Source organism: Medicago truncatula, chromosome 8, assembly GCF_003473485.1.
Source record: "Medicago truncatula cultivar Jemalong A17 chromosome 8, MtrunA17r5.0-ANR, whole genome shotgun sequence".
NCBI lineage: Eukaryota > Viridiplantae > Streptophyta > Magnoliopsida > Fabales > Fabaceae > Medicago > Medicago truncatula.
Window position 1 is genome coordinate 4,109,937 of NC_053049.1, and position 18,333 is coordinate 4,128,269.

Consider the following 18,333-nt stretch of genomic DNA (forward strand, 5'->3'; position numbering starts at 1 on the left):
AAAAAAAGAAACAACTATGCATCTCAAATTGAAATTATTTTCGCACAACCATTATGCAACAAATTAATCAACCAATTAAGAATTAATGTTACACTTTGAAAATGACTTGAAAGTATAATAGTTCTAGTATCAGAGTAGAAATGCCTCATACCTTTGTCAACATGAAAAGTGTGAAAACAAATGATCAATGAGTGGCCCAAAAGTTATTAGCTGAAATTTCCATTTGTTAACCAGTTTATCTATATCTTTTGACCTAATTAATTTTTATTTGTTCCTTCTATAACTATATTCTAGACAACCATAATATTTAAGACATGGCTCCCACACAATTTTCATCTTTACCTTAATTTTGTGAAATTATTTTTTGAACTTGCGTAGGCACAATTAATTCATTCACTTCTCATTTAAGGAAATCAATAGATCTATAAATTGGATTCATATGAAGCCAATTTCATTCCATGCTAAACAAACTCAATAAAGAAAAATAAAAATACTCATTCATACACTATGGCAAAAATCACTGCTTCATTTGTTTTGGCTCTCTTTGTTGTTGCAATTTTGAATGGTTATTGTGCTGAGGGTGCAGAAACAAGTAATCAACCAAAGAAAGACGATGATATTTACAAATCTGAAAAAACGTTCGGTTGTTTGTTTTTGTATAAGATGTGTTTGTTCTTTCAAATAGATTGTCCTGATTACTATAAGTTATGTTTTCCTTCTCCTCCTTCTACTCCTAATTATCCTTCTCCAAATTTTCCTTCTCCTCCCTCTCCTCCAAACTATCCTACTCCAAATTTTCCTTCTCCTCCTAATTTTCCTTCTCCTCCCTCTCCTCCAAATTATCCTTCTCCTCCTAATTATGGTAATCCCCCAGCTGAAGGTGGTGATAGTCCAACAGCTCAAATCCTTCCATGATTGAAGATTGTGGCCATGCATGCATAGTTTGTGTACCATTGATATCTATACATTTATATATGTATTATTTTGTGAGTGTGTGAAATTATTATAGATACAAAAATAAATAACCCTTCTAGCTTCTTGAGTATGTCCAGTCAAGGATATAATATTTTAGTTATGTTTTGTGTTATGCCAAATTTTGTAATATTGTGCCACATTATTATATATATAATGAAATAAAATTATTACGTGTGTTACTTTCTTGCTGTCTCGTACATTGCAACTTTATAGCATATTCCTTAATTTTACAGTCCCTCTATTCTCCAACAATTAGAGTTAAGAAAAAGAGGAGTTAATAGATCAAAGCAATCTACTCACATAAAAATTGGCAACATATACTAGTTTCAACCATGATCGAAGCCCCAATTAACTTCCATGTTTGTTTAAATGAATATATGATTAGTATGTTTTTATGTTAAGTACGAATTTGTAAAAAAAATAAAAATTAGCGAGTTTAATTTTGATGTGTAAAATATTTTAGATTGTCAATAAAATAAATTATACAATAATTTTTTTTATTAATATGATAATTCATAATTGTTTTATAACTTCCAATCGCTCTAAAGAATAAGAAGGAGCAATCTCTAAAAAATCATGACGGGATCTACACAAAGTAGCAAACTGAAGGAGAATGAGGATCAAAAGAAAAAAATACCACGATTCACTTTTAACCATGAAAAGGTTTATTTTTTCAAATGATAGTTGCATCGAAACTTGCTTGTGTGGAAAGATTCGAGCATTTTTTCCTTCAAAATAATACACACAGAAGCCAACTAGATCAGACAAAGAATAGACCGATATGTCTTCGAATATCCTCCTAAATTGCCGAATTGGAGAACATGATCAACAAGATGTGATGGACTAATCGGCTGTGAACCTAGCCACTGTCGAAACAGATACCAAAGACTTCTAAACACAAGACAACTCAAAAATAGATGTTCGACTGTTTCATCCATCCCGCAACCACTCGAACATTGAATATCAGTTAATGGAATACTCTTTTCCGTAATACATTTTCTTTTGTAGGAATCCTATTGTAAAAAAATAGCCTTTACCATGATCTAGCTACCAATCCTAAGTGTAAACTACACCATCTTGAAAATATATATTAAAAAACAACAATTCACAACACTCACCCACCCTCCTCCCAAGCTAGTAACCTCAGACACCAAGATTAAGCATTTCGCCCAACTCCCCAGCCTAAATTACTCATCTCAGCAACCGTCGTTTGACAAATATAAATTAGGTCAAAAATACGGCAGAACATATCACATAAAGGTCCATCTTCCAACCACAAGTCCAACAAAAAAAGTTCTAGTCCCATCACCTACCACCCCGCAAATTAGATATTTTATGAATTAAGAAAATGTAAAAGCTTTGTATTTTTGGATTAAACATGAGAAACTAATGAGTGTCTTTAATATACTCTTTAAAATTCTTAAATGATAAACTTTTATGAAAATTTATGTATTTAGTATATTAGAAATTGAAGTAATTGACAATTTTAAAGATAATTTCTTGATTTAAATTTTTTTAAAAATACCACAAAAGTACTAGTTAGGAAAATCCTTTAAACAATACTAGTACGTTATTATAACTACAAAATACACCAAAAAGGCTCATTACACTTTACTATTCCACTCAAAATTTATGGTGCCTTTAATCATGCACTAGTTCACACGACTACATTACCATATTTAGGAAGAAAATTAGATAAACAACCACTTGCCCATTCTCGTCTATTTTGATTTTTTTGGACCGAAGACCTTTGTCATATATAATAAATGCTTAATCCATTAATTAATGAATGGTCCAAAGGTCATCACCTCAAATTTCCATTTGCTAACCAGATTAACTACATCATTTGACTTAATTAATTTTTATTCATTCCTTCTATAACAATATTCCGGTCAACCTTAATATTTAAACCTGGCTCCCACACAGTTTTCAGCTTTACCCTAATTTTGTGAAATTGTTTTCTATCACGCAAAACCACAATTAATTCATTCACTTATCATTTAGAGAAATCAACAATTCTATAAATTGGAGTACTATTGAGTCAATTTTATTCCATGCAAAACAATATCAATCACTATGGCAAAAACCATTGCTTCAATTGTTTTAGTTCTCCTTGTTGTTGCAATTTTGAATGGCTATAGTGCTGAGGGTACTGGAAGAGGTAATGAACCTAAAGATGATCGTATTTACAAATCTCAAAAGTTTTTTGGTTGTTCCTTTTGGGGTCAGATGTGTTACTTCTTTCATCTCTATTGTGATGAATACAATAAGTATTGTGCTACTTCTCAGCCTCCTTCTTCTCCTGGTAGTAGTGGTGGTTCTCCTAATATTCCCAACCCTCCTCCTATTCCCACCCCCCCTTCTATTCCCAACCCCCCTTCTTCTCCTAATATTCCAAATCCTCCTTCTCCTCCCAATAATATTGATCTCCAATATACCCCAGCTGAAAGTGGTAAACCCTAATAAAGCTCAAAGCCTTCCGTGTTAAGAGATTTTGGGCCATGCATGGTTTGTGACTTTGTGTGTTAGTTTGATATTTATATATCTATTTGCATCTATATGTATCATTTTGTGTGAGTGAGTGAAGAAAGGTTCTTTATATTTTTTTTATATTGTGTGTGTGAAGTATTATATGTGAGCTATAAAAAATTATATATAGCTAATAAATCTTGATAGGCCAATACTTGTTGTGCCTTAGTTATAGATAGCTATAGCTTTCTTGGGTACATGATGTGTGGCATGTTATATGGTTATACCTATATATGAAGATTGAAATAAAATTTACGGTGTGTATTAATTTCTTGTTTCTTTGGAGCTTCACAATACAATGTACATACATAATAACTTTATTTATTTTTTCGTTAAGCATATTCCTAAATTTTAGTCTGTCTTTTCTGTACCAAATAGAAAAATACTAGCTAAACATCATTGGAGTACTATGACATAATAATTGCCAACATAATTGGAGTTTAAATCATCATTATTGATATTTTTGTAAAAAAAAATGCTTAATATTGAATCCAAATTTATACTATTTGGAAATTGGTTTGTTGGTAAGATAAATTAAATATAAACTTTAGTTTAGTTTTTTACAAATTGGTGGAATAATTCTTCGGCGTGTTTGTGAATTGGTTAAAGACTCCTTATATAACGGGTTGGAGTACCTTGTACTACTTTTATTTCATTTTACATATAAAAAAATATTGTTATATTATTTTTATGAAAAAGAAATAATTATAGAGATAAACTTTCATCTCTTGAGCTATTCTAACTACTTATTTTTATGAAAAAAATTGTATAAAGAACAACTTATACACGATCTAATGCGTTGATAGAATATTTGTTTTTTGTATTTGTCTCCATTGGATGTGTAAATCAGCAAAGCAAATTTACATGTTATACTAAAACCTTAGTAAAGTTGCTTCACTATTTTATGTCATCTTTTTCAAAAAGTTATCAAGAAGTTATTATATGAATTATGAATATGTGATAGCTATAAATTTTTGGATTTAAACATTATGTTAAACCTACCAAATACACCAACAAAGGCTCATTTTGGTTATTCTACACTCCAATTTCTGTTGCATTATAATTCATGCGATAGTTCACACTTCACATGACTACAGTACTATATTAGGAAGAAAATTATAATTCAACCACCACAACAAACCACTATGTCCATTTATTCCTTCTATCTAATTAATTAACAAACTAATCAACCTTAACTTATCTCTGTTCGTCTTAAATAGGAATTTATTTTTAATAAAATTTACTTTTGAAAAAAAATACTAATCAACCTTAAACTACAATCATAAAAGGAAACACACGTAGTAAATATTTGATGTTGTATTGAATTCCAACATATTTTCAATTTTTTGAAAATAATTTTCCTCACGCAAAATCAAATTTAATTCATTCACTTCATTTAAGGAAAATAGTACTAATATTCTCATTGATCATATACTATATATGACAAAAATCATCAGTGTTTCATTTGTTCTAGTTCTTCTTGTTATTGTTACAATTATGAATAGCTGTAATTGTATATTAATATTCTATTATGATTAATGTCGTTATCGTGATCCTCCAAAATGGTGTCCTTTGTACCATAATTAGTATTGTGAACCTCCCCTTGACCCCATCCATCAAGCATGCATGGTTTGTGTTAATATTGATATCTAAATAAGTATTATGGTATCAAAATTATAATATAACTAAATAAAATCTTGATCATAGGTCGAGACCAGGGCCGGTCCAATAATTTTTATTTATAGGTGAAGCCTAAAACAAATTTAAATAGATAGATATTATGTAACAAAATTCATGTTTTTTTTATTGACATACTCGTACCTTAAATTTTTTTTAAAATTGTTGTATTGATCTTGTACCCGCACCTATGCAACATAAAATAAAAGCTCACGTCTCTCTACTAGGGGAAAATTCATTTAGTTGATCATGTGAAAGCAATAGACTAAACCCTAGATCAACGAAAAATTATGAAAAATTCCACTATTTATTAACTCAGTCAATCATTTTATTAGTTCAAAACGTTAATGAGTGTTAACCCTGATAATGCATCCTTATTTTTTTTCTCACATCATATGCTAATGTGTGACTTCCATGTTGGCCATAGACCAAAATGAAAACAGTATCCCTTTCATTTCATTTTAAGCTTTTGAGAAAGTGCGGCTGAATTAATAATATTTAAAAAATATTATTGTATAATTAATTAATAGATTAATATTTGTTAATCCTTTTTAACCCCACGAAGTAGCAAAACAAGAAAACAAAACTTGAGCAGGTGGATGGGGTCAAGGGAGGTTGAAGGATGAAAATGAAGAAGATATAGTAAAATCCTCCACAATCTTCTTCGTTTTCAAGGATACCACAACTTGGAAGCATATACTACTACTATAATTTCAATTTTAAAAATTATTCTGCATACAAAAACAAGAAGTCAAAAGCTTTTTTGTTATTAGCATGTGTTTTGATCAGGTTAAAAACAAAATGTTTAGAAGCCTTACGATTCCATTATTTTGCATACCTCACAATTCTAAATCATAACTGAAGAGCACAAACACTTTTTAATTCATAATTTTTCATCTCTAATGTTTTATGCTTTACCGTTTGCTCAATTTTGACTTGCAAGTTTATCAATTATGTTTAGTACTTACCGTTAAGTTTGTGTAGATAATGTTATTGATGAATCGAACTATTTTTATTAATAATTGTTAGTTAGTTGGTGACATGTGAAGCAAATTACCACACTTTAGCCTACAAGTACATGCGTTTGGAATCACTTGAATAATCTCAATTCATAATTTTATATTCACTAAAAAAAAATTCTAAATTTAGTTCATTCTCATCAAATAACGTGAATTCTCGCTTTACCTCTTACTATCAAGTGTAAGCATCAAACTTGCAACCAACAAATATGAGTTTCTATTTTTATTTTGTATGAACCGATAATGAAGATCTAAATTGAAGATGGTTGAGTTTTTGGGTTGAAAATGAAGATAAAGAATGTATAAAAAATTTGAATTTTGATTTTTTGAATTCTGAGTATGAATATGAAATTTTTTGGACAAGATGAGTAATATTGGAGAAGACAAAGGAAATGGAGGTGTTCGAAAAGATGAAAGATATAAGATAATTATGATCATTTTTTGTCCCTTGCCTATGTGTGCGTGCATCCAAGTAAGCATTTGATGTGGCAACAAAAAGGACACATCAATGACATCTTCGAAATTAATGTTTTGGACCAAAGTGGCAAGCAGAATTTACATAGAGATAGATTGTAATATTTTTATGTTGATCCAAGGATGTGTCAGACAGTGAATGTCATTCTCAAAACAAAAAATATGAGTTTAATAGAAAGAAACAATATATTAGAAGGACCAGCTCTACAAATATTTTTGGGAAATGTTAAGAAGTGTCTTAGAACACTTTTTAAAAACTATAAGTGAGTAATTTTTAAAAAAAATACATGTATTCAATGCATCGAAAATCAATATATTTGACTTTTAGAAAAAATAATTGCTTACACTTTGTAAGGTTTAAAAAATGTCCTGAAGGTTTAAGTTAATAAGACGGGTGCTACAACAAACTTTTTCATTCATTTTCTTAGACATTGATAGTGTTAACTACATTTGTATACTTGAAATAAATAAATAAATAATTGTATGTTGTAATTTGAAAAAGAAAAAAAAAACTAATACTAGGAGAATTGTTTTTGCAAGGAAGATATATATTTAAGAACGAAGGTGATACTTAATAAGAAATATGTGTATGTTATCCGTGCACCGCAATTGAATGCTCTGGACCACTCTTTGCTAGTTCTAGTGACTCAATTTCTTGAGTGAAGCTCCTATTTGATTCATGCAATTTCCACACAACATAATCCACCCTACTAAATTTCATTTTGCGATGTACATGGTCTAGGGTTTCGATTTCCCATTTCTCCACACTTAACATGTGCGAGTATAGCCATTAGACTACTCTTTTGTTGCTTCTTTGCTCTGATTAGTATATGGACAACGAGCATTCTTTAATGTTGCATATGATGAGAACTCCAACTTCAATAGCATCTAGATATAGATCCAACTAAGGGACAATCAACAAAACATTGTTAACTCGTCCCTCTATTGCAGTCAAATTGCATTGCAGAAGGATATATGATGTTGTCTTTATTCAGATCTAACTCTTAATTTCAAGCACACAAATGTATTTAACGGTGATAAATCATTTATGAATGCTGAATATTGTAGTAACCATCCGGTTTATATAAATATTGGTTTATTTAGTCAAGAAAATATTTGGTTTATCAACATTCTGGTTTAGAAAATGTGGTTTAAAACTTCTGGTTTGAAAATGTACACAATTATAGTTGATCAATCTTGGTTAGCACAATCTTAAAACTTTTCACGGTAACCATATTCATCCTGCAACACAAATGAAATTACTTTTCAACTTGAAGAAAAATTCCTAAATCCTCCATAAAACGCCTTAAGAACTAAAAATGACCTAAATTATTTTGTAATTTCTAACCACCGTCATGCTTTAACATATTCAACATTTCTTATCAAACTACTTCCAAAAAAAAAAATTGTTGTCAAAATAAAATAATATTTAACATTTAATCTTTTTTCCTAATATATTTGTTTCTTCCTCAAAACTTTTGCGGTTAAAATAGCAAAGCTAAGGCCTCAGATAAACCTCAATTATGTTATAAATTAACTACCAAATACAAACTAAAAGGCTCATGAAATTTTTTATGTAAATTTCATTACAATTGGTTATTCCACTCAAAATTTTAGCTGCACTTTTTATGTACTAGTTCACATTACAGCATGACCATATTTAGGAAGCAAATTAGAATTCAACCACAATTACAATCAATTACCACTAAGCTTTTTTAGCTTCATATATGTCCACCATCAACCGAAAACCCTATCCCATTTCTATTATAATACTATTTATTCCTTCTTTTTAATTAATATAAGAAAAATCTAGTCAATATCACCTTAAACCACAACATAAAAGGAAAATCAAAAGTGATATTAATTAAACACTATGATTCACACACAATCTTCAAATTTGTGAGAATAATTTTCCCCACTCAAAGCAAATTTATTTCATTCACTTCTCATTTAAGGAAAATATTAGTTCTATAAATTGAAATGATTTTAGAGCCAACTCATTCCATGCAATCAGAGAAAAAATTAAAAACAAGCTAGTGTAAAAAGAGTGCTAATATTCTCATTATTATATACTATGGCAAAAATCATCAATTTTTCATTTGTTCTAGTTCTCCTTATTAGTGTGACAATTATGAATGGTTACAATGTTGAAGGTGGAGGAAGAGGTAGTTACCAAATGGAGAAAGATGATTCTATTTACAATTCTCAAAAAACAATTCCGAATCCGATTATAGATTGTGTGATTTTGTTTAAATTGTGTTATTTTGTTAGTCCTACCTTTTGTGCTCAGTACTATAAGATGTGCACAATTCCAAACCCCCCACCCACCTCAGCTCAAAGTCTTCCATGATGATCAGAGATTAATGTGGCCATGCATGGTTTGTGTGTTATATTATATCTATATCTATACGTATCATTTTGTGTGAGTGTGAGAGTATTATATTATATAAATATTATTATATAGTTAATTAAATAACCTTTCCTTGACTGGTTGTGTCTTTGCTAGATAGCTAGCTTCTGGGATATCCAGTCAATGATATATATTTTATATATATATTAATTATTCTATAGTCTATAGAGTTTGTAATGTTGTGCCATATTATGGTTATATGAAATAAAATTATCATGTGTGTTAATTTCTTGTGTCTATGGAGCATCACAATAGATGGCAACTCTGTTTAATTTTTCTTGAAGCATATTAATCATTTTAGTCCCTACTTTACTCCTCCAATTTGCAGTCATCAATATATATAGATAGATAACTATTGAAGTGTGGTGTTATTGGTTTTATTTTTTGGTACACAAAGGGGACTAGTGTTACTGATTTTTGATCAAGGTAAAATATCAGAGTACACTAATACAAGTTCAACTATTTTGGGTGTTAGTGATAACTGGAAGCATTTTCAGTAGCCTTCCCAATGTGTGAACTACCTAGGTTGATATGAATGATATTAACCAAGCACAGACCTAAATGTAACATAACGCTCAATTTGTCTAACACAGTCGATTTAAATATGTACCAAGAGGAATGTCAAATTATGTTGGTCGATTGATTATGCCACTGCACCATTGGAACACATGTCAAGTTGGTTTTTGAAGATTTTATGGACCCTTCGACTTTGCTCAAGTCTCTTTTGATTTATAATTATCAGACTGTAACTTTCGATTGCATAAAACCTATCAGAAAATACAATCCGATCGATTTTTTTTTCTATCGAATTATATCTCCCGATAAGGTTTATTTCAAGGGTTAAGCAATCCAAATTCTATCACCCCAATCTCGTTAAAGTCATTACTTCAATGACAATCTCAACTACAATGTCATTCTATAATAATCAATTGGTCAACTTTTATATTAAACATCCTGGCTCACACACAGTTTTAATTTCACCTTAACTTTGTCAAAATATTTTATCCTACGCAAAGGTGCAATTAATTCATTCACTTCACATTTTAAGAAAGTTAATAGTTCTATAAATTGAATTGATGCATAGGCCAATTATTTATTTATTTTTTTGTACAAAATGGAACCAATTTTATTCCATGCAAAACAATATTGATAAGAAAATAAGATATTCTTAAACTATGGCAAAAACAATTGCTTCACTTGTTCTAGTTATCCTTGGAGTGGCATTTCCGAATGGCTAATGTTGTGGTTTGATCAATTTGTAATACGGTGTCATGTTAATATGGTTGGTTATATGCAATATTGAAATAAACGAAGGTTTCAAACTTTTCATTGAAGTATCATGCCAACGAAGGTTTCAAACTTTTCATTGAAGTATCATGCCATGCTCATAAGTAATGTGAGTCGTGTACAAGTCATTGATAGCCCTAAATTTTGTACACATTTTGCTCAGTCTAAGTATAAAGTCTTAGTTTATCAAACACTTATAAAGCTAATACATTAAATAGTAAATTTCAATGTTATCCTTAAAATTGTTGCAGTGTGTTTCATAACATGGTGAAAGCAAATAACAGTGCAGTGAGTGTGAAGCTACTTTAGAATTTGTAACAATTCTAACACTTCTCTTTGTGAACAGTTTATTGCTGTTTATAATTATAGCTGAAGCTGAACAATTAAATAGTGCCTCCAGTTTGATAATAGTTTTGTCATACCTCTAATCACAATTAGAAGGTGGTCTCATTGTCGACGAGAAATCTTATGTGGTTGGTCTCGACTTCTTTACCAGCCTTTTGAGACCTAGATTTAGTGATTAATTTTGATGACCTCAACTTTGATCCCAAGAAAATTTTGATAGCCTTGCAACAACAAAACAAGCCACCTTAATGGCTTTGTTATAGTTATGTGTGTGACAATGAACATTGCTTACCTGCTATGCTGGATAAATGGGAGACATTTTGGACAAAATATCATTATTGAATTAATGACCCAATAATAGCACGGGGTTAAACTTTACTGATTTGATCATAACTGAATCATAATCAAATGCCTAGTAATTAAATATTTCAAACTATTATATTTTAAACAGTAAATTATTATAAATTAAAAAACAATATATCAAGTCTTTTTCCTATTGATAAAAAAACAATATATTAAGTGAATTTTCAAATGTCCAAAATGACTACTGTATGTATTGAAAAAAGAAAAACTAAATAACTTTTATATGGTTAGACATTTGGTTATCAAATGAACTGAATGAAAAAGGATAGAATAGCATTAACAAAACTTAACCTCAAAACTATTATTAACATACATTCTAAATTTTCTGAGTTCATTGTTCTTGATCACCAATCCTCTCAGTAGTTTTCCCTGCAGGAGATTCTGCATTACTTTCCTTAAAACCAAGTTCTGCCAAATCTTGCTTTGCCATCAAGTTCCTGCAAGACGACAATTATATAATTCATAGATAAGCAGTGATAACACAACTCCAATCAAAATATTACATAACCAGGCTCTGATACCATATTATGAATGAAACAAAAGTAAATTATTCATTACTGAATTAGTGATTACAATGCTATATATAGAGCTAACTGATGTTGTACAATACCATAGAATGGAGTAACATCAGTATATAATAGCAAACCACTAAGCTAAGCTATGTTGCTTGATATCTAAGGTATCTACTTCACTATGGTTATGTAATACAAAACAAATCTAAAAGCCATACATACCAGAAATAACATCAACAGTAGTAACATATCAAATTGATGAGACTTAATAATTTCATTGCAAAATGATGTATAAAACTAGCATTCAACCTGTGTTACTACACCTTGCCATGCTCCTATGCAATGAACAACTACAACAGGTTCTCAGAATCAAAAGAACAATAGAGATCCATACAAAAACATTGAAGACACTAGATTATTTTAAAAATACTGCTTGGACAAATAATGGAAGCTATAGGAGCTACTGGAGTAATGCTTCCATGTTAGTTCCTTGTAACAAAATATAAGCAAAAGGAGTCCCAAGTTAAATGTTTCCAGTCAAAATTTTGGACCAAATTGGACCCCTTTTTCTTATATTTCGATCTAAATTTTGCTTATGTTTCGGTCTAAATTCTTGATTATCAATATAATTTTGTCACGGAGGGAGCTTATTTAAGTTACAGCAATTTTTGAAAAAGCTGCTTATTCATCAAGTTACACCATAATATTGAGCTCTAGAGTAGCTTATTTAACACTAAATATTGAAATCAATATAGTAACTAGCAATAGAAAAACATAAGTACATCAGAAATGTTAGGATAACTACGTCTATAGTACAGTGAAACCAACTCACTTTTCCATACGACATTGCAGATATTTTTTTGAGAACCCCCTGCATATTTCAGACTTGTTCCCAGCAGTCTTTAAGCAGTTGAGATACTCTTTCTTGTCCTGAAATGAGGCCAATAAAGAAATTAAGGTACAAGAAGACTGACATGATAAACTCTGACAGCATCTGAGTAACTGAAAAGAATGAAACAATCTACTGCCAGTTTGTTTTGGCATCAAACACTCGAAAATGCACATTACAGACAAGCAACAAATTGCAGCTCTGGTGTTCAGCATACTTTGGAACATGTGTTAACATTAGAACAAACACACTCTATTCTTTTCGGTTCACTTTGGTTTTACCTTTTTAGAGAATCTAAATAGAACAAAATTTTTAACTTTGATGAGTAAACCCCCATTTTTGTTTCTAATCTCGACAAATTTTGTAAATTTGGAAATGATTTGCTGAATATTATTTCAAAAGTCATGAGATTACAATCATTAAATTGTTTAAATGGACTATAATACAGCTAACAGGTCTAATCACCGGGCCAAATACAATTTTTACAAATAATTGCAAGATATAAGATTATAGTTACAACACATGTTATATCAATCCCTTGTCCCTACATTAATGAAATAAAGAAATGATCCTTGTCCTTGATATATCTTTTGTTGGTCAAATCAATCACTGATGAAGGATTAATTTGACAGAAACATAGAAGAACTAATGTAATAGGGTGATTGCTTATACCAATATTTCTCTAATCTAAGGATTAATAAGACGACAGGTGCTAAGGTTAAGATCAAAATGGGTGTTTAGTCAGACCCACTGCATTAATCAATTTTTGCTATATAACAAATATATCATATAACTTACCTTAACGCTGAAATTCACCTATTAATAAAAACCTAGCTCATAATTAAAAGACGAAAACTTGCAAGGGCTTTACTTATTATTTGAAGTATAAATAAAATATACATCTTAATCTTCAGTTGTTGATGGAGAATTGAGAGAAGAAGCATACCAGGTCACACAAATGCATGTGATCCAATGGAAATACTCCCTTCTCCGGAGGCACCGGACGGAGCCCTCGGTTGCCACCAAATGCACCACCTAATTATCACAACAGTTTCAGAAAATACAATTTTAGAATCAAAGCAAATAGAGGCCAGAAATAGCTTATATTAGTATAGTACTAGAGAGAACAACGAGGAGCTGTTTGGATTGGCTTATTTGAAGTTTTGAACTTATCTACTGCACAGGCACCTAATTCAATCCAGTATAAACAAATCATAATTTTCTTTGATTTTCAAAACATAGAAACTTAAGCATAAGACATGGGAGTGATTTATCGAATTAAAGAAGAAGAAAAAATGAAAGAGAAAGAAATACCTGAACTCATTTCTAGGTTGAATTGGGAATCAAACAATAGAAAAATTGAGATTCTTCTCTTACGGAGTTTCGGTAGCTCTGATCACCAAACAAGCTTCGTGCTAGCGCCGAATTTGAAGAGAACAATGACAATTAACCGCTACATTGAATTTGAAATACTATATCAGTAATGAAGCAATCAAAACAAAAGTTCTAAGAGAAGAACTTACAAGGAGGATTTGATGATGGTGACTTTCCCGGCGAGTTTGCGTGAGCGACGCAACGTTGAGGGTGGTGCTCCGGCGAGTATGCGGTTGTGAATCAGGGGGTTAGGGCAAGTGTCAGAGGTTCTGGTTCTCTAAAAACGACGTCGCATTCATTTAGGGTCTGTTTGGTAGAGGTGAAATAGAGACGAGAGAGTTAGGAGAGAACATGCAATTTCTGCAGTTTGGTGCAGCTGAGAAATTGGAGAGAGAGATTGATTTCGCGTGGGACCCACTAAAATTTGGGTCTCCCCGTTTATGCGAAGAAAGTGGAAGACAAAGCATGACTTTTTTAGTATTCCAACTTTGCCCTTGCCATCAACCATTCTAGTGCTCTATTTCAAAACTTTGCTCTACCAAAACAACACAGTAGATCTGAGATGGAGAAGAAATATTCAATGATGCTCATTTTTTGAGGAAAAGAAAAAGATCTTCAACAATTGTAATGCTATATTTTGAGTGAAATTTATAATTTAAAAACAACTGTCTCTTGGTAGATAAATGAAGGAAGTTTTTCTAATTACATCCTGTTTAATCCTGGTTGCATTTCAAAATGACAGAATTATCCTTCCATAAAATTTAATTTTCAAAAAACATCTTCCTTTTTTCTTGGTTACACCCTAAAATTCCTCTTCAGTTTAAGTAGGTCATGTAAACTTAGTTTCAGTAGGTCATGCAAACTAAGTTTAAGTTTACATACTTAAACTCAGTTTAAGTAGTTAATGTAACCGAGTTTAAGTGTACATTTAAAAGTTCAACATTGTTCAATGATTCTACCTAATCTCAGTTTAAGTGTAGGTCATGTAAACTGAGTTTAAGTGTACATACTTAAACTGAATTTAAGTTAATCTCAACAATGTAAAACTGAAACTGTCGTACAGTACAGTTGAACAAGAAGAACAAAATTGAAACCAGCGTTATTGAAAAAGAAGAAAAAATTCACTTATTTATATGCAATCGAGTATGAATGAAAGATGTTTTGATTCACTCTTTAATCTTCCATAGAGATTAATTGAACATCAGAATTGTTTGATCGTTGGTGGGTGAAAGAGAGTGAAATTTTAGTGTGACAATGAATGAAATCAATATTTTAATTTTTTTTATATAAAAGGACAATTTTGGTATTATCAAAAACTTTTTAAAAAAATCGGGTGTAACCAGAAATATATAGGGTGTGAATAGAAAAACTCATGAAGGAAATGTCAAAGATGCACCGACGATGTTTTGTATGCGTTGGTGTATTTAGCTTTTGATTTATAGGTTGAAAGCGAAACATGTGCATTTAGCTTTTGATTTATATTCTTAGTGGCTTAATCTCATTGTTTGTATGCGTTTTATCAATTAGTTTTTGCTCTTCTCTAATTTATTGTACTTTGTTAGTGTGATGTGATTGTGTTTCTTTTTTCGGGCAATGATGTTTTGTTCATGTGAGTTTAACTCTGTTGATAAAGACATTGCATTATATATGCATGGGTTGGATTCGAACACTCCACTTATTAATCTTTAAGAGTTAATTTCTAGCAACAAAATCCATACATGTGGTTACCCGCCCGAACCAAACCCAATTTGACGGGTTTTCCCCATTTTGACTGGGTTTGGGTATGGGTATGGGTTTTCCCCGATCTCAAAACACAGGTATGGGACGAGTAACGGGTATATAGGTACCCATACCCAAACCCGTCCCAAATGTAAAAAATTACTTTATGTTGATACATTATGTTATTTTGTTTGATAATTGTCATGTTAATAAAAACTATCATTGATATTTAAAGGATCAACTAAATCATTTTGTCTAACAAATGTAAAAGTGAGCTTATTGTTGGATAATGTATTACAACGTTGCTCTTGGGGATGCAAAAAAATTTCTAATTTTTATTAAAAAAATTATTCAATGCGGAGACAGGGATGGGGCGGGGATACCCGAACCCGTCTGGGATGGGGATGAGATTCAATTTATTATCCCCGTTGGGTATGGGTAGGGTAACGGATAATTATATGAGAATCGGGTATGGGGACGGAGAAGGTAAAACCCGTCCCCACCCCACCCCATTGCCATGCCTAAGGCCATTGTGAGATTTTCTGATAGCGAAGACAGTGGCGGAGCCCTTCATGGGCTAGGGTGGGCCACGGCCCACCCGAAAAATTAAAAAATCAACGATTATAGGTCTATTTTACGAGATTTTATGCAATTTTGTGTCGGTTTTATGTTTTGGTTGATCTAAATTCCTGCAAAGTGGTGTAGTGGCCCACCCGAAAATTTAAATAATTCAATTATAGGTCTATTTTACGAGATTTTATACAATTTTATGTCGATTTTAGGTTTCGGTTGATCCAAATTCCCGCAAATTGGTGTAGTGCCCCATCCGAAAAATTTAAATAATTCAATTATAGGTCTAATTTGCGAGACTTTAAACAATTTTTTAATAGTTAATTTTAGTGGTCCACCCTAACATTTTTTTTCACGGGATATTCTATTGTTAAAATAAGGAGGAAATACTTACGATTATAACTTATCTTAACTTTATTTAATATAAATAAATCTAATTGTTTATGAATGCTTCTTATTGTGAGGACTTTTTTTACACAGAGATTTTGGGGACATAAGAATTACAATATGATTTTTTTATTTAAAAAATAATGCCAAGTTGTATTTTTTTTCCCAGCTGTAACAGGCAATTTGGTTGAAGCATCAGGTAATGGGTTTCTATGAACACTTCATTGTTATTTTGATTTTTAATCACACAATTTTCCAAGAACTAAGCAAAAGATAAAAGATTTTGATTGATTCCTTCAAAATAAAAGATTTTGATTAATTCAGAGAATATATAGGACATTTTTTTTTTTCAAAACGGCGAATATTATTGAAACCGGAACTCTTCGCAAGACGCAAAGAGCGGAGAGAAAAAAAAAAAAAAAAAAAAAAAAACAAGGATGCCGCATATAGGCGTAACATCAACCAAATAAAAACTCCTCAAAAACAAACTGCCAAGCAACTAAAAACCACAAGAGCTATGACGCTGAAGTCCAATTGAAGCCATCAGAATTCAGTCCCATAGCCCTGCCCACAGCTCAGGCACGCAAGACAGCAGACCACCCACAAAACAAAAAAAAGCTTAAACGCAAAGGAGCAGAAAAAAAAAAAAAAAACCAGCAGCTGATCAATTATGTTAATGACACTAACACATAATTGATCACGTCATCTCTATTGACCCCTCCATTTTAATTGAGGAAAATTATGATCCTTCATGGTCTATATCACAAAAATCACTACCGCACTTGTTTTGGAAAATTTGCCATTGAACCTTATTGAAAAGCTAATTAACATGGTTAAATGTTTTGTTCGTTCCTTCAAAAAAAAAAAAAATGTTTTGTTGGTCATACACATCTCTCTCTAGTGGTACCTTTGACCCAAGTAATTTGTTTTTATTAAGAATTTATTTTCCCTCAACTTCCACCATAAATTCTCTTGATTTTGCAACGTATCCTTGCCTTGTATCTACCGGTCTCTTAACATTTTTAAACCACTCTCACCTCCACAATAGCTTCACGTCGAGACAATTAGTAAAAGAGAAGAAAAAAAGTATGGAGCCTATCATTAACTAAAATATATCACGTCCAACAATCATTTTGTTGTGTATATCCGAATATTTCTGAGTCCTTCTCCTCTATTTTGTGTGATTCTATCGTTGTGTATTGTCAGTCATTCTCAAGGTCGGTAAATGGTCGTGTTACTGGAAAGCGGCCTAAGGTACCGAAGATAAAATATGAAGCTTGATGTGTGATGAAACGTGTAGGGGGTAAATTGGATTTTCAAAGAAATAATTAGTCTTATCGAATAATTATAATTTAAATTATCTTTGAAGTTTATTATCCGTTATGAAATGATATTTTTATTTAAAGAGTAATTTTTTATCTTTTCAATTTGTTTCATACTAATAGTTTCATATATATATATTTTTTTAAAAAGTAGATATTTTTAAGTAATGTCTTGGATGAAAATCCGGGGCGTTACAATTCCATAAATTTTAAATTGATTTAGAAAGCTAATTTTCATAAAAATTTACCAAGACTTGCTTGGGGGTAATTCCATCATATCTCAAAATCTAAAAATTATTTTTAAGTCAAACGAAAGCCATTGGAAAGCTAATAAAATTATCTCAAACTTTCATGTTTATACCAAAATCCGGTTCAGAGCGGAAAGGGATGAAAAATAGTGAAATATGAAGGATCTAGTTCACAAAAATCGTGTCCCGATTTTAGAAACCGCGACACGTTTTTATGTCCAGAACCACTGAAC

At 31.2% G+C, this 18,333-nt stretch overlaps 2 protein-coding genes across 4 annotated transcripts; one reads left to right on the forward strand and one right to left on the reverse strand.

Moving 5' to 3' along the window:
- Window positions 1–3,051: 3,051 nt before the first annotated feature.
- LOC11425511 (mulatexin) lies at window positions 3,052–3,438 on the forward strand. Its single transcript, XM_003626936.2, has one exon. The coding sequence runs from the start codon at window positions 3,052–3,054 to the stop codon at window positions 3,436–3,438; it is 387 nt and encodes a 128-aa protein (XP_003626984.1).
- A 7,772-nt stretch (window positions 3,439–11,210) lies between these two features.
- On the reverse strand, window positions 11,211–14,540 carry LOC11429441 (cytochrome c oxidase assembly protein COX19). 3 transcript variants are annotated; one of them, XM_003626938.4, is made up of 5 exons: window positions 14,004–14,540; window positions 13,795–13,933; window positions 13,427–13,515; window positions 12,424–12,521; window positions 11,211–11,516 (listed from the first exon to the last, which is right to left on the reverse strand). In XM_003626938.4, exons 2-5 carry the CDS (start codon window positions 13,802–13,804, stop codon window positions 11,411–11,413), a joined length of 303 nt encoding a protein of 100 aa, XP_003626986.1. In that variant the 5' UTR covers window positions 13,805–13,933; window positions 14,004–14,540; the 3' UTR covers window positions 11,211–11,410. The 3 variants fall into 3 exon arrangements, with proteins under 3 accessions (XP_003626986.1, XP_024627696.1, XP_039685311.1); XM_024771928.2 differs by having other exon boundaries at window positions 13,795–13,952; XM_039829377.1 differs by having other exon boundaries at window positions 14,000–14,540.
- Window positions 14,541–18,333: the final 3,793 nt, after the last annotated feature.